Source organism: Eschrichtius robustus, chromosome 1 (genome assembly GCF_028021215.1).
Source record: "Eschrichtius robustus isolate mEscRob2 chromosome 1, mEscRob2.pri, whole genome shotgun sequence".
Classification (NCBI taxonomy): Eukaryota; Metazoa; Chordata; class Mammalia; order Artiodactyla; family Eschrichtiidae; genus Eschrichtius; species Eschrichtius robustus.
Genome location: NC_090824.1, coordinates 73680857 through 73697965, shown reverse-complemented (window position 1 = coordinate 73697965; position 17109 = coordinate 73680857). Strand labels below are relative to the sequence as shown.

General features: G+C 55.7%; 1 protein-coding gene across 1 annotated transcript; it reads right to left on the bottom strand.

The window, feature by feature from the left end:
* Positions 1-2819: 2819 nt before the first annotated feature.
* TGM1 (transglutaminase 1) lies at positions 2820-16641 on the bottom strand. Its single transcript, XM_068547071.1, has 15 exons — positions 16623-16641; positions 15647-15952; positions 15310-15498; positions 14059-14307; positions 13545-13663; positions 13330-13437; positions 12724-12898; positions 12192-12330; positions 11961-12064; positions 9441-9529; positions 8776-8929; positions 8387-8668; positions 8086-8246; positions 7616-7752; positions 2820-3166 (listed from the first exon to the last, which is right to left on the bottom strand). The coding sequence occupies exons 1-15, from the start codon at positions 16639-16641 to the stop codon at positions 2953-2955; spliced, it is 2445 nt and encodes an 814-aa protein (XP_068403172.1). The 3' UTR covers positions 2820-2952.
* Between the last annotated feature and the right edge of the window lie 468 nt (positions 16642-17109).

Here is a 17109-nt window from a genome sequence, read left to right as displayed (position 1 = left end):
TGAAGATGACAGGTGTTATTATATATAAATAGATTAGTGCCAAATTCTTCTTCACTCAGCAAGTATTTAGTGAGCATTTCTATGCACTAAATTCTGGGCATACAACAGAGACCAAATAAGACAAAAACCACTGCTCTTGTGGAGTTTATATTCCACTTGGGGGAGGGGGGACACAATGAATAAATGCATTGTTAAAATATTGAATATGTTGGATGTGGATAAGTGTTATGCAGAAAAATAAAGCAGGGAAAAGTGGTCATGAGGAGAGGAGTGGGTTGCAATTTAAAATAGGGTGGCCAGAAAAGGCCCCATTAAGACAGTGATATTCGAGGATAGACTTCAAAGGAGGGGAGAGTGCCTGCCACATGGATATCAGAAGAAGAGTGTGCCAGGCAGGGGAAACTGTTAGTCCAAAGGCCAGGAGGTCAAGGCTTTGAGAAACACCAAGAAAGTGAAGCAGCCACGGCTGTTATTCTGCGAGAAGTGAGGAGCCACTGGGGAGTGTGAGCAGATCGGTGACATGATCTGACTGACATATAAAAGCATCCCTCTGGGGCTTCCCTGGTGGTGCAGTGGTTAAGAATCCGCCTGCCAGTGCAGGGGACAGGGGTTCGAGCCCTGGTCCGGGAAGATCCCACATGCCGCAGAGCAACTAAGCCCGTGCGCCACAACTACTGAGCCTGCGCTCTAGAGCCTGCGAGCCACAACTACTGAGCCTCCGAGCCAGAACTACTGGAGCCCACGGGCCTAGAGCCCGTGCTCCGCAACAAGAGAAGCCACCGCAATGAAAAGCCCACGCACCGCAAGGAGGAGTAGCCCCCGCCCACCGCAACTAGAGAAAGCCCGCGCGCAGCAACGAAGACCCAACACGGCCAAATAAATAAATAAATAAATAAATAAATAAATAAATAAATAGAATCTATTAAAAAATTTTTTTTAAAAAAATAAAAAATAAATAAATAAATAAAAGCATCCCTCTGGCTGCCAAGTTGAGAATAGACAGGGCAGGGCAAAGGCTAGTGAGAGGACTGGGGCTTCAATCCAAGTGAGAGAGGATGGTGGCTTGGACTAGGATGGAGCAGTACTGGTAGAGATAATGAGATAATAAATGATACAAAAAATTTAATGTATAGAACACCACATGGTAACATGTACTATGGAGAAAAAGAAAGAACAAGGGGAGATAGGAAACATGGAAGGTGCTGCAATTTTAAAGTGGGATGGAAGAGAAGACCTTAAGATGGTGGCACTTAAGCAAGTCTTGAAGGAGAAGAGGGAGTGAGCCATGGGGCCATGTGGGGAAGAAGTCCTCAGGCAGAGCGCAGCCCTGCAGAGCCCCTGGAGCAGGAGTGTGCCTGGCGCTGTCCAGGTAGGAAGGGGCCAGCGAGCTGGATGGACTGAGCCGGGGGAGGGGAAAGGGAGGGAGGGCGGCGTCACAGAGCACTGCAAGGACTTTGACTTTGGGGGAAGCCAGTGGGAGGTTTTGAACAGAGGATTGACACGATCTTGTTCACCTGCTCGTTCCAGCTGCTGTGTGAAGAACAGGGTACCAAAGGGCAAGAGTGGAAATGGGGAAATGATTAGGAAGGGGGTGCAACAGTCCAGCTGAGAGATGAAGGCAGCTCGGGCAGGATGGTAGTTGTAGAGGAGATAAGGAGTGGTCAGATTCTAGACACCTATGAATGGGAGGTAGAACCAGCAAGATTTGCTGACAGATTGAATGTGGGATGTGAGAGAAAGAAAGGAGTCAAGGATGACTCCAAGAGTTTGGGCCCAAGAAACTGGAAAGATGGAGGTGCCATTTACTGATGTAGGGGAAGATGTAGGAGGATATATGCTGGAGGGAGGTCAGGAGTTTGACCTTGGATGTGTTATACTTGGGGTGTCTTTGAGACATCCACATTGTAGAGATATTGAGAAGGCAGTAAATATACAAATTTGAGGTTCAAGGAAAATATACAATTTTGGGAGCCAGCGGTCCTTAAAACCTCGAGTCTGGCAGAGCTCACCTTGACAGAGTGGAGCTGGATGAGAGAGAGCCTGGGGCGGAGGCCTGAGTCACCCCAACACTGGAGTCTGAGCCGAGGCGGAGGCACCAACTGAGGAAACTGAAGCCAGCCAGAGATCCAGGAGGACCAGGAGGGCGGCCTGGAAGCCTAGCCTACCATCCAGTCTCTGAACACGATGCTTTCAAAGACTATTTAATGCTGTAGGAAAATGCTCACCATAGGTCATCTGGCCGGGGCGGGGAAGCAGCATATGAAACACAATGTTAACAGTTACTTTCTGTACATGGCGGGGCTTGAGGATTATTGTTATTTTCTGCTTTATAATTTTCTGTATCTTCTTAATGCTCAACCCTGAACACGTATTACTTTTGTAAAAATTCTTAGACAAGGATATTTGAAGATCAATATTGGAAAGTGGCTTCTGCTGCTCAGAGAGAACTCCAGCCTATTTCTACCTCAAACATGTGCCTACAGAAGGGACTTTAGGTTCTTCTTTCCCACAGGGGGTGCTGTGGAGGGGGCAGTGCCACTGAGCCCAGGGAGCTTCCGAGGGCTTTGGTCAGCGGGTGAAGACTGGGCAGGTAAGCGCTGGAGGCTGTCCTGACGCCAAGCGGCCCCATCTCAAGAACTCCTGAGTGGTACCACTGCTGACCTGCCAGCCATGCTTCTCAGACCTAGGGGTGTCAGAAATGCCAAGGGCATCCCCAGGATAGGCCATGGGGCTCCTTGGCTCGGCATAGACTGACAGATGGACAGAACGGCAGCTTCATTAAAAAACAGTTTATTAGCATCTGTGCAAATGAGATCGGTTCTTCCCCAGATGCCCCGGTCTCCCCACCTGAGGCCCTGGGGAACAGCTCTGCAGCGGGCCCCTATCTTGAGGCAGTGCCCTTGCTCATCTGACTCCACTCCCACTGCTCCTGGCCCAGGGCTAAGCCCCATCTCAAGATGCCATAGGGATGGTCTCCCCTGAGCAACCGTTGCCTCTAGTATCTGAGGAGTCCCTGCCACCAGCGGCCGGGGCCACATCCACCTGGATGACCCCATGCACCTGGGAGAGCTGTGGGCTGTCCAAGCTGGCGATGAGCTGGCGGGATCCTGGTCTCACAGGCACGAACGTCTGGCGCAGTGTCACTCTCTTGTCGCCCCCAATGTCCCTGTGGGAAGAGACAGGATCATAGACCTGGGGTGACCGAGGGTGGAGTGGGGAGTAAGGGCTGATGGGGCAGGCAGGAAGGAAGAGCAGCAGGTGGAGCCCTTCAGGCATTTCTGGGCTCAGCTGGAATCTCCACACCCAAGACCTAACCTACTGACTGGAACAAAGCCTGAACCCCAAGGCCACCTCTGCAAGGCTAGATCAGTGGCCGTCCACCCAGCTGCTGGAGCTGGAAATCTCCTCAGCATCCAGGACTCCTCCCTCCCTGCTCTCACAAACATCTGGACAAAGACCGAGGCACTGCCTCCCCTCCTCTCCATGGCCAATGCTCCTGCCCCAACCAGGTCAGCCCCAATCCCCGCAGGGTTTCCAAGAACAAGGAAACTTCAAAGGGAGACTTTGGGGCTCAACACAGTATTGCCAAATACTTTCAGGTTTGCCAAGGAAGAAGGTGGAAGAAAATTAATCATCCTCTGCTACGATCATATTTCAGGATGTTATTTAAAAAAAAAAAAAAAGAACAGACAATTGGCATCTTTAAATTAAATTGACACACATTCGTGTGTGTGAGTGAGAGAGAGAGAAACACACATGCTGGTGTGCACACACACACTACAGTGTCTTTATTTTCTTCCTTCCCATGGACCTCTGGTCCCAGACCACCCCTCTGGGAATCACAATTTCACCAGCCTTCTAACTGGCCTTCTTGCCTCCCATCTCATTTTCCATTCTATTCTCCAAGCATTCAGAGGTGAACTGAGCCCTTCACGGGCTTGGCTTCCTCGGTGCTTATGAGATAGATGAAACTGTAGCTCCCTAACCTGACACACAGGCTCACTCTGAGTCACCCTGCCTGCCTGTGCCACCTCATCATCCCCCCATTCCTCCTGCCCACCAGCCCCACTGAGCTCCTCCCCTTCCCTGAACTCACCTTTGTCTCATGCTTTGCCCCCAGGCTGCCTCCAGACCCAGCTCACACCTCCTCCTCAGTGAGGGCTCCCTGGAGCACCTCCTGCCCTCAGGAAAATGAATCTCACCCTTCTCTGAGCTCCCCCAGCAATCTGCACGTGTGCTTACGCACTGACTGTGACTGCATTTATATCGCACCTTCTCACGCCTGTTAGCATCTGTCCTTTCCTGCCTCTGCCTTAAACCTTTACCTCTGGCCCCTGCTCAACCTGAGCCTGCCTTGAGGACCGTCTCTGGAGCCAGACTCTGTGCAAACACCACAGTCCTCCAAGGGAATGAGCCAACACCCCAACATTGAGGATGAGCTCTCCTTGGGGCAAAACAGCTTGGAGCCTGCTTCCAAGGGGCGTTCCTGGACCACTCTGTACTCCTTCTTCTACCATTGTTAACTGTGTGGTTTAGAACAAGGTACCAGTCATCCTCACTTTCTGGTGTAAAATGGAAGCGAATGTAAAATGAGGGGGTGGGATCAGATGGTCTTGAAGGTGCCTCCAAGCTCTATGAAGGTGGGAAGCAGGGGAGACAGGGAGATAGATATCTATAGCCTACCTGTTAGGTTATAGACTTAATTTCTAGACTTCCTATCATAATATACAACTTGAAAATAAGTCTAGAGACTTCCCTGGTGGCGCAGTGGTTAAGAATCCGCCTGCCAATGCAGGGGACATGGGTTCGAGCCCTGGTCTGGGAAGATCCCACAGGCCGCCGAGCAACTAAGCCCGTGCACCACAACTACTGAGCCTGCGCTCTAGAGCCTGCGAACCACAACTACTGAGTCTGTGTGCCACAACTACTGAGGCCCGTGCGCCTAGAGCCTGTGCTCTGCAACAAGAGAAGCCACCGCAATGAGAAGCCCACGCACCGCAACGAAGAGTGGCCCCTGCTCGCCGCAACTAGAGAAAGCCCGCATGCAGCAACGAAGACCCAACGCAGCCAAAAATAAATATATAAATAAACAAATTTATTAAAAAGAAAAAGAAGGAAAGAAATTAAGTCTATAACTTAGCAGGTAGGCTATACTCTGCCTGGTTACGAATCTGCGCTTTTAATTTGTGCTCACTTTTCCATCGATGCAGGTTAAATGTTGTTTAGGTTCAGATCAGCCTTTAAAAGTCTATTTAACCCATACTGTAATTGAACTGTACTATTTCAGAGCCTAGCCTTTATTTGTAACATTATTTCCAAGAGAAATTGCTCCCCAGATTCCAGCTAGGGATGTCAAGATCTCTTCCTACCCTGGTCTTAAGAGTCAGGCGAGACCTTGGCTGCACCCCAGTTTGCGAGTTTAAGCTGAGCACGTCAGCTGCTAAAGTTGGAATGTGCCCATAAATGAGCGCAGGTAATAAAACCAACTCCCTGGCAGGACATCAGAACTTAGACATCCAAATTAGCATTGTCCTTCAATTATGTACTGGTTCAACCCTGTTGAACATTTGAAAAAACTCCTCTCAGATTTTCCTTCACAGCCATTTAAAACCACACACACATCACACACACCCACTTGGGCACGCACGCACACCCAGACAAGTCACTGCCCCTCCCTTACAGCCAAGCTTCAGTCCTGATTGAAAAGGGCGTTATGACCCACCTTGTTCACTTACCTTATTAATTAATCTTAATTCTAAATGACTTGAGGCTGTTTCCCCAAAGTCAAATCCACTCCCTTAGAAGACCACCCTAAGGACATTCTAGAGAATATGATTCAGGCTCTGGGGGAAATTCCTGAGAAGGATTTGGAGCAGACTTCCAGCTTCCCCTGGTGACTGCTTTGGTGGTGACAATAGCCATCTGAAGGAGTAAGTTCTGGAATGTTTATTAAGGGGCCGCTCAGCAGGCCGGGTGGCACAACTTATGCCATAATGGGGCTCCATACCACAGCCTTGGATGCGCAGATGAGAGTGAAGTGATGCCCGTTTTGGAATCTAATATATCCGAGCCAGGAGCTCAGGGCTCTCAGCTGTCCTGGTGGCCCTGGCCTGGGCTCACAGCAGCTGAGGAGCCACAGGATGTCCAAGGAGGACCTGCCTTGAGAAACTACCATCTAACCCGCTCACATACTGGTGGGAAGACTGGGACCTTTAAGTCGGGGGGAGACTCACACAAGCCCCACAGCTGAAGAGAGGACCTGGGTCTCCATCACTCAGTGCAGCGGTCCTTCCCTTATTCCCAGGCAGGGGCAAGAATCAAAGATCTGGTGGGGCTGCTGAGGGAAGCCCCGCTCTGGGGGATCCCTCAGAACAGGCGAACCTCCCTCTGTCAGCTGCAGGTGAGAGACACCAGCAGGTGAGCTGTCTGGGAGTTCCAAGCTCCACTCTCTAAGCTGCCAGAGACCCTTTTAGGGCGACAGAAGGAGAGCACTCGTTTGTGATGTGTCCCATCATCCAGGGGGCCGGGCTGGGGCAGAGATCAGAACAGCAACATTTTCAGCTTTGGCCTGTTGGCGAAAGTGGCAGCCACCACCGGGCAGAGCCTGCTGTGTGTGGGGAGAGGGACGGGCAGGGCGGGCAGGGACCCTCTGCTTCCTCACCCAGCACCCCCGAGCGCATGCTGTCCCTTTCCCTTGGGTGCTCTCTGTCGAATGAGGAAAATTCCTGCCCCTGTCCCCAGAAGGCTGAGCTTAAAGGTCAGCCTCTGGCCTTCTCTGCTTTTCCTCTGTGCTGTTCCTGCGTGCGTGGGTCTGCGTCAGAGACGGCAGCACAGGCCCAGGAACACGACTGTGGGTACCGGCCTGGCCCAGAGCCTCACGTGGCTCGGGATCAGGCCCCGGCAGGCTGGGTGAGGGCCCCGAGGCACAGGGCTCTCGCCTTCGGAACTGCTGCTCGGCCCTCATGCCACCACGCCAGCAACAAGCTTGAGAGCCTGTGCTCTCACCAAAGCGGGAGGGGCAGAGCCTGCCCCTTAGGAGCTGTGAGGCCCTGTGAGATGCGGCCACCAGCTGCCCCGTCTGTAAAGCGGGGACAGCTACCAACAGAACACTAATGTCGTGCCGAGCACCATGCTGAGTGCTTTACAGGCAGCGTCGCCTCTGATCCTCAGAGCCAGGCTTATCGTTATCCCTACTTTACAGGTGAGAAAACTGAGGCGCAGAGGAGATCAGTCACTTGCCCTGGGGCACACGCCCAGGTGATGATCTCTAATATACTTTAAGGGGTTTTTGTGGTCTCCAGATGAACTTATATTCCTGAAAGTGCCTGCTCAACTCCTGAGTGCTGGGCGACAGGAGTGACGAGTTGCTAGTGATTCCTATGTGAGTTTTCAGCTCCCTAACGAGCCGGTGAGGCAGGGTGGGGACACCACGGAGCACTGCCCACAGCAGGCCTTTTAAGTGCTGGGTGGGCTGAACTGAGTCAGGAGGTGCTGCTGGCTGGCCCCAAGCGATAGACCTTACCGTCCTGACCGAGAGAGGAAGCAAAGCTGGGACCCACGCCGCCAGGAGGCAGGCAAGGGCAGCGGCAGGGGAAGGAGGAGGGGCCGGACTCACCCAGCATTGAGGGCCTTGGGTCTCTGCAGCCCGGAACCCTCGAGCCGGAAGACAACGTTGGTGAGGGTGACAGGCAGGGGGTTCTGGAAGACAATCTGGACCTCGCACTCCTGGCCAACCACGGCTGCTCGCAGTAACTGAGAGAAAAAGAGGCCCCCATCAGAGCCCTTGGCCAAACTCACGGGACCAGACGCTCCCCCAGAGAGGGAGAGCTCCTTAGAATCAAGACCTCCCTCAACCCACGTTTCTGCCCCCAAGAGAGGGCTCTCCCAAAGCCAGACAGGAAACTCCAACCCACTCTCCAGCTGCAGCCACCACAGAATCAGGGAAATGAGATCTGATTTTCCAGAGGAGGAAACCGAAGCCCAAGAGCCCAGAGCTGGTCCCTGACCTCCTCCTGCCACAGCTCCTGGCCCAGTGCCCCCTCCCCTCGCCCTCCGATTTCCCCCTGCCCCAGCCAGCTGCTCTACCGTGAGGGAGAGGTCCGGGGTGCGCAGACGGAAGGTGTGCTGCTTGGCCAGCACCTGCGTGTTCTCCTTGACGTGGCCCGAGACGTTGAGCAGCATGGTCCCCTGGTCCACAAGGTGGACCCGGTACTCCTTGTAGGCCACGGGCATGGCCGTGCGCTCCGCTGTGGGGAGGAGGCATGGTGTCACTGAGGCCAGCTTCCCCAGACTCGGCATCCGGAGGTCTCCATGTCCCCAGCCCCGGGGTGCCCAGCCGTGGGGCGGGGGGGGGGGGAGGGGGCAGGGCTGGGGAAGGAGCACTTACAGGCCCCTGGCGCCAGCACCACTTCCTTCTTGCACTCCTTGAAGACAGACCCAGAGACGCCGGTATAGAAGGTAACAGAGAGGTAGAGGTGCAGCTTCACAGTCCGGGGGCTGCTGCTGCTGTTGGTCAGCACCACACAGACGGTCAGGTCCTGCCCCATCACTGCGTCCTGCGCCTCCACCTGCAGGGCCACATCCTCAGCCGAGTCCCGCATGGCGTACACGTTGGGTTTGCTGCCGTGGGAGGCTGCGGTCTCCACTGCCTTCCGCTCTTCTTCTGAGCCTGGGGGTTGAGGGTCAACGGTGAGCTTACCACTGCCGCTGGTGTTGGCGAGTGCTTGGTGGGAACCCCTGGCGTGGACGGAGCTGGCCAGGTTTGGGGGCTGGTACCTTCCGGGTGCTTATAGATGTGGGAGACCTCTTCCCGCATGTTGGAGCCAACGGCCTTCGTGACGACGAGCGAGCCGATGGCTTTCTCCTCCACGTACACGACCTTGAAGCTGCCGTCACCTTGCCGCTGCCAGTAGATCTTGTCACTGTTCACCTGTATGGGGCGTGTGTGGGGTGTGAGCCGGGAGTGAGTGAGCCAGAAGGTCTGAGGGTGGGCCTGACCCCCAGCTGCCTTCCCTGGATCCTAGGAGCTGCATGGAGGGCTAGATCCAAAGGTTGGGAGCTTCCTGGAAGAGCCAAACTGGGAGACTTTCCAAGCTGAGCCAGACAAGGCCAGAGATGGGGGAAGAAACTGGTCTGGGAGGCTCCTTACAGTGTATTCAACATTAATAACAGTAATTCCTTACGCTCGTTCGCTGACTCTGTGACTTACAGAGCAGCTTCATACCCATTATTTCTTTTGATCCTGAGCACGGGAAGCATGGCAGCCATTATTATCCCCCTTTTAACAGTTGGGGAAACTAAGACTCATAGAATGAGTAACTTGCTCAAGGTCACACAGCTAGTCGGTCGGTGGTGAGGTCAGGACCAGAGAACCCAGGGCCAACGCCAGTGCCCTGGTCTCCCCAGGCTGCCCACAAAGGCACCGGGCACACAGGCCTCACCTCAGCAAAAATGAAGGGCGTGTCATACTTCATGTAGACCAGGCCGTTCTTGATGGACTGCACAGAGCAGGGGCCACAGCAGAAGATGCCTAGGGGAGTGAGGGTAGCATGGGGGTGAGAGATCCAAGGAGGCCGAGGGGGCCCCCCCCAGACCCTGGGCCCACCCATCCAGGCCCAGCGCCCACTGCCTTGGGTCAGCTCCCACCGGTCCAACTCAGGGAGGTTAAACAAAGGAGCACACACGTTCTATTTGGCCTCAGTCATTGGTGGGGCATAGGGGGACACGGACAGCCGTGGAGACAGGCCTGCCTTGCTAACCAAATTGCTGGCATATTTCCTCTACCGGCTGAAGCTTCATGTCAGCTGTCTGTAACCCCCTGAGGTCAAGAGCCATCCTACATCAAGACAAACCCAGAGCCCACCGTGGCTCTGCTTGCCGGCTGGGAGAGCAATGACATCACAGTCACCATTCCAGAAAGATCCAGAACAACTCTTCAGCTCTGCAGCCTACTGTGTCCTCTCTGTGGGGAGGTGAGAGGGGAGCTGGTGGGAAACAGAGTCTGTCCTCAGTGTGCTCGGGAGGGTTTTCTGGAAGAGATGGGTTGATAGGGAGGAGGCTTGGCAGGAGAGGACACAGAACAGGAAGTGAGGGCCATCCAACAGGAGAGAATCTTAGAAAACATCTCACATGATGGTCTCCTTTTACACATGGGGAGACAGGCTCAGTGAGGCAAAGTAGATGCCAGGATCTCCCAAGCCAGTTGGATACAGAGAGAAGGAAGGAGTTAATACTTAACTGAGTAGCTACTAAGCTCCAGCCATGCTGCTAGTCTACTATGACTTCTCATTAGATCCTCCCAACCACCCTGTATGGCATATATCATCCACACATTACAAACAAGAACACCAAAGCCCGAAGGTGAAAGGAACTTGCCCAAGATGACGTATCTAAGAAGTGATCAAGCTAGAATCAAGCCCAGGTCTGGCTGGCCTCAGAGCCCCTGGCTGCCGCCCAGCCCACCACTTCCCAGAGTGGGGACCAGAACTCAGATCTCCCGGTGTCCTGCAGGCTGTTCCAGCGTCGCAGGCATCACTGGGGTTGCACAACTCAGGGGGCACCGTTCACAGAGATGACTGAGGGGGAGGGGTCTGGCCAGAGACCAGAGGAGGAATGTAGGCTAGGGGAAGGCTATCTGACCCAGGGTGAGGAAGGGAGAGGTGGCAGGGGTTGGGGGGAGAGGCAACCGGAGGGGCAGGTGGGGCTGCCTGGGGCCAGAGTATTAAGGTGGGAAGGGTGTGCGGGCCCTGTCTGAGAACAGCACGGGAGGTCTAATTTTTGCAGAAACGTGCGTTGTGGAAAAGAGACTAGTAGGTTATGTCGTCAGTGATTACTTCTTAGGCTGGACTGGGTTACAGAAGCTGTTTTCTCCTTTGAACCTATCTGAACCCTGATTTTTTCATACTGTACGTATAACTCAGTGGAGCAGTGGAACAGATACGAGAGGAACTTGGTAAAAGCGAGAATATGCGTCGAAAGAGAGGAAGTCGGGGGCTGGGTCTGCTCTGCTGCTGACCTAATGCTCTGTGCCCTAGAGGAACTCCCAAACCCAGCTGATCTGCAACATCACCAGGAGAACTTTCAAAAACACAGATTCCAGGCTTCCCTGGTGGCGCAGTGGTTGAGAGTCTGCCTGCCAATGCAGGGGACACAGGTTCGAGCCCTGGTCTGGGAAGATCCCACATGCCGCGGAGCAACTAGGCCCGTGAGCCACAACTACTGAGCCTGTGCGTCTGGAGCCTGTGCTCCCAACAAGAGAGGCCGCGATAGTGAGAGGCCCGTGCACCGCGATGAAGAGTGGCCCCCACTTGCCGCAACTAGAGAAAGCCCTTGCACAGAAACGAAGACCCAACACAGCCATAAGTAAATAAGTAAATAAATAAATAAATAAAAATACAGATTCCTAGAGTCTATTCCCTGAAGGTCCAACGTATCAGGTTTGGAGTAGGATATAGAAATTTCCTTGAAACAAAACGAAACAAACCACCTGAGAGAGGATAGGGAATTGTATACTTTATGCTATACAATTCTATCCTTATTTTTTTCCTTCCAAGCATGTTTTACTTAAAATAATGACTTTTTAAACTTTAAAAGAATATATATAAATAAAAGGGTCCTTCAATTAATTACCTCCAGGATATGTAAATAAAAAAGCAAGTGGGAATAGTGGATTTGTCAGGGGAGGGAAACCTCTCACGGAATTCTCTCGAATCCTTGGACTTTTGAGCCATCTGAGTGTAATAATCATTACAAATAAATAAAATTTAGGCAAATAGTTACGCAGAAAGGTAAAAACAAATGAAGGGCCACATGGTGATTTGCCCTGATGAGTCTGAAGAACTGCGGGGTTACAGAACCCGGCTCGAAGGCCCCGTCCGGGACGCTGTAGTTTGGTACCCTGGCTGGGGAGAGAGGGAGGGGCCCCAAGTGGGGTTCAGGAGCTAGCCAGGGCCCTGCCTCACCACTGCTGGTCTCCTGGGGTGTGGAGTCCACAACCTGCCATCCATCGAAGCCTGAGGGCAGATCCGGCCTCTTCATCCAACAGTCGTTCCACACGTGGAAGTTCCTGGATGGACACGGCCGGAGGGCTCCGTGAGCTGCCCACCCCCCCAGGGCCTCCCCAGCATACCCCGGCGCCCAGGCCTCGGGTCACCAGTCCTCAGCAGGGAAGGGCAGGCCAGCCCCAGCCTCACCAGATGGAATCATTGTTCAGGTGCTCGAGTGGCTTCATGTTCTCGTCAAAGTAGATGTCCATGGTGAGGGACGTGTCTGTGTCATGCGCGGAATTGAAGTTGGTGATGGTACGGGTGGCCAGGCCCAGGCAGCGCAGCACTGTGCGGAAACCAGGGTTGGGGTTCAGGGCCCGCGGCCAGGGCAGGGGTGGGGGGGTGGCAGGTGAGGCACGAGGTCAGGAGTAGCAAGGGGACAAGGGCAACTGGGTCAGGGGTTGCTAGGGTCAGGAGGGCACTGAGCCAGGGAGTGTTGGGGGTTAGGGGAATCCAGGCCACCGGCCTCGCCTTGTCCCTAACTGTCCCTTCTCCCTCCTCTCCTCTAGGCCCCTCTCGGTTGTTAACACTAATTAATGATAATTAAGGCCAGCCTACCAGCCACCCCGCCTGCTCCTACACCGCAGCCACAGCTGGGCTGGGATCGTGAAGGCGGAGCCTGGCTTCCCTCCCTCCTTCGTGTAGGGCCCAGGCCACTCCTGTCCCGTCCCTCCACTACCTGTAGTGGTCACACCGGCGAAAACCCAGCACTGGCCGTAAGGGACAGGGCGGCCGTTGCGTAGGTAGCTGAGTAGAATCTCCACGCTGCCCACCCACGCTGATGGATTCGTGCCGCAGGAATAATTTCCAGACCAGTTCCCAATCAGGATGCCACTGTCATCCAAGGAATTCACCTGCCCAGGACAGGATGGGATGAGGCAGAGTTGGGGGAGAGGCTCAGGGCCTGCCGTGTGGCCCCCGGCCCAGCCTCTGACCCTGCAACCATCCCTCACCCCTAAAGGCTTCAGGGTCCAGTAGCAGCCTGAGCCCCTCTCAGCACTCCCAGAGCTCTCTGCCCACTCCACCCCCATCCTGGTCTGACACAGGAATGTGAAGGCTGGGTGTGCCAAGTTTGGGGTTTGGCCCTACATTACACAAGAGCTGGAATGGGAGCCAGGAAGGGGAGGGTTGGGGGGCAGGCGAGGGAGGGAAGAGGAGTGAGACCACTTCCCACAGTACCCTTTGCAAGAGCAGGGACAGAATCAGGAAGGGTAAGAGTGTGGGGTGGAGCAGGGGAGGCAGCAGGCAGACACACAGTAGGGCTCAGAGACGCGAGTGTGCTCACCATGGCAGAGACGACCCGGCAGACACTGATGGGGTCCCTGCGGCCTCCATGTGGCATGCCCCGCCGGTCCAGGATGTACAGGCAGGCGTCCAGCACCCCGTGGTCAAACTGGAGGGAGGAAGGGCAGAGGTGACCCCTAGGCCAGCACCTGCTCCCCTACCCCGCCCCACCTGCCTCTAGTGCCCCTGAGTGCACGAGGCCCCAGCCAGCCGTACCTGGCCATAGTTCCAGGTCCGCTCGCCAACCTGTGCTTCGGTCCCATAGTAAATTCTCCCAGACTCGTTAAGCACGTACTCCTGCCGCCAGTCCTCACGGTCCACATACACGATGTCCTCTGTGTTCCCAAAGCATATATGCCTGGTCCCCTCCAGCCCTCTCCCTGAGTCCCACCTGCCCCTGGGCTGATTCTGCAGGACTCATGACCGCAGAGGAAGAGCAGGAACGCCTCTAGCCTGACAGCACTGCTCCCAGGACGGATGCAGTGAGCATGACAGAGATAATGAGAGGTGGGTGGCTGTAACCCGGGCCCTTCCCCAGGAGAGGTGAGGCTGTGTGACCTTGGGCTGGTCACCTCTCTAGGTCCTGGATCTAGGTCCCCTCACCTGGACAATGGGAGGCTGGCTTCTCCTAGGGCTAGGTACCCAGGCACGTAGCCAGATCCTAGGAAAGGAAGCCCTGACCTGCCCTCCCCTCCTGTCCATGCCTTGCTTCTGACTCCAGCAGGCTCACCTGGGCACCAGGGATTGAAGAGGATGTAGATCTCATTGCAGGGGTCAAAGGGCAACTGGAACTCGCCAGCTTCTGAGTGTGTGCGGACCGTGAACTGAAACTTGCCGATGATGGCATTGGGGCAGGTGTGGACGCGTAGGTTCAGATTATTCCCGCTGGACTTGGTCACCTGGGCGTTCCAGCCTCCACTGCCCCCCTGGCCCACTGGGATGATCACGTGGGTGCCCTTGCCCACCTCAGGGTTGTTTCCTGGAGTGGGGGAAGCATTGATTAGCTGCTGCAGCCTATCTGAAGTGGGGGGGGGGGGGATGGTGCCTTGGACTTCTCCCAGCCCCACCCAGAAAGTGTATGAGCCAGTGAGTGTGTCCCTGAGTTGGACCATCGCCTGGGTCAATCTGAGAGCAGCTCTGTCCCCACCCAGTGTTTGCCCACACGTCAGGGCAGAGATCCAGTCCAACATCCCAAACCTGTTCCCTCGACACTTAACTCAGAGGTGACTAGAAGAGACCAGGTCACCGTCACGCTCTCCCTGCCTGACTGTTCCAGCACCTGGGCTGGAGGAGCAGAGCCACCCTGTCTGGGTCCAGTTGCCCCTGCCCCGTGTGAAAGGGCAGTTCATATCCTGAAGGTCAACCCTGCCTGCTCCCTGGGGCTGCAGCTTCCAGAGCCCAGGGCATCCTTGCTGGAGGTGGTGGGGGTACCTGGGAAATTACAGGCTGGGGTGGGCAAGGCTAGGCCCTAATCAAAGGGTACAAGGGGTCGCCGGCCCCCTGCGGCAGCATAAGCACCAGCCTAGGCAGTCAGTAGCCACCAAGCAATGCAATGCGGGAGGCACCTGCCCTGGGCCATGGGGACAGAGAGACCGAGAGACACAGTGGGACAGAGCATAGAGCCACACCCTGAGGAAGGAGGGCAGACCCAGAAAGAAAGACACACAGAGGCAGCAACACTGAAGGGGATGCGGTACCAAGCACCTGAAGAAAAAGAATTTTGAGACAGATACCCCTGGATGCTTGAAGAGGGTGAGCTTAGGAAAACAGGGACACCAAGACCCTCCCTGAGGTACCCCTGGGGACATACTTACATGCTTGCACCTGCCTTATCTGGCAGGGGCGAGGAGTGGGGTGAGTGAGGAGCCTAAAGATGCCCCTTTGACCCTAATACGAGGGCGGGGAGCCCTGCTAGGCAGCCCCCTACCCCCACTCCACCCTGCCCAGGACCTTCACCCCTCCCACTGCGCGCTCCACTGACCGATGAACAGCTCCAGGGTGACATGATCGGACGACTCATAGGGACGAGACAGGAAGAGGACCATGTCGAAAGGCTGCCCACGGCGGATAATCAGCTCATTGTACTCGAACTCATTCGTGTGGTGCTCTTGGCGATTCCGGTCCGAGGGTGAACTCAGCAGATCCACACCAGTCACCACCAGCATTCCCTCTGCAAGGCCAGAGCTCAGGTTCAGTGAAGCCCCGCGGGGAGTCCGGCCCTGCATCATTAGCCTCCCAGGCCCCCAGAGACGCCAGAATGAGTCTCAGGCCCATTAAAGCATTTTGGCTCTCAGATAACGAGGACAGGTGGGCCTCACCTTGGATGGTGCCATCTCTAGCTGTGGTCGCAGTGCTGGGCTGGGGGTCGGGTCTTCGACCCCCGGAGCTGGGCCCTCGATCCCTGAAGTTAGACCCTAGGTCTCTGCGGGACTCAGGCCTCCGGTCGTCATCTATCGCATTCTGGCACGAGCAACAGCCACAGAAGCGAGTCCAGAAGGAGCTGCCCCCTTGGCCAGCATGTCTGTCTGGCTCTGGCTCCGCCTCTGGAGAAGGTGTCACGGGGGGCTGCCAGGTGTTCGCGCCCCAGCGGCCCACATCCGAACGAGGACTGCCCGTCGTCATGCCTGTGTGGACGACGCAGGGAGGCTCTGATCACTCACACAGACCTCCTGTACCCCTACAGGACGCCCCAGTCAGCTCACCCAGAAACCCTCCATCCAGAGAGCTGACTCAGTCCCAGCCAGATGACTGAGGTGATCTGATCTCGACCCTGAGATTCCCTCAGACCCACCCAGAGACCTTCCCCAAAGACTCCTTTCAGACTCACCTAGAGAAACTTCCCACATTACAGAGACGAGTCTTTCCCCTCTCACCCGCACACGGACATCCACCAAGCCAGGTGCCCGATCCAGAAAGCTGCTCACGGACGCCTCCCAGGAAATGACACTTGTCACACCCTCAAGGTGCAGCAGCACAGACCATCCCGGGCCTGCTCCCTCCACCCGCCAGCTCCTCAGTCTGGAGGTCCAGAGCTGCCTGCCTCAAGGACCCATTTCTTAGGCGGAATCCCCCACCCAAGCCTCCTTGCATTACACAGGCAAGTGACATTCACGACTTGGGCTCCTGACATTCCCCACCGCGGGTCAAACACCCACGCGGAGCTGCCCGGAGGGGCGGGGCGGGGGCAGAGGTGCCCCGAGCCGGGCTTCCCAGGTGCAGAGTCTCGGTGTGTGGGGAGCTGCCTCACTGGAACAGGCTCGGGCCGGCTCGCACCCCACCTGGCCGGGGCCTCACCTGATGAAGGTGCTGCCATCTCTGGGTGGAACAGGTCGGGACTGATGGGGCTGGACTGACAGCCGCCGCATGAATGGAAAGCTTGGGGAGGGCGGGTAAGTGGTTTATGAGGGGGGAGGGTGGGGCCAGGCTTCGGGGAAGAAGGGGGAGGGTGGTTGCTCCATCCTCGAGGGAGGAAGCCCAGCCTCTGGGGGCTGTTTCCGAGGTAGGGGTGGGAAATGAGGCTAGGCCGCACCCTCTTTCCCCTTCAAGGAACCAGGAACCGACTGGAGGCAGGGTTGGGCCCGGGCTGGGGAGGGGGCGGGGGCGGGGTCTGTCAGGGCTGAAGTTGGAAGGCTTTGATGAGATCACCCTGTCCGAGGGACGCTGACTCCTGCCAGACTGGGTGCATCAGAAGCACCTTCTCCTCGGTGGAGGAGGTTGCGACAAGTGTCATTTCCTGGGAGGGGTCCTCGAGCAGCTTTCTGGATGGGGAACCTGGCTTGGT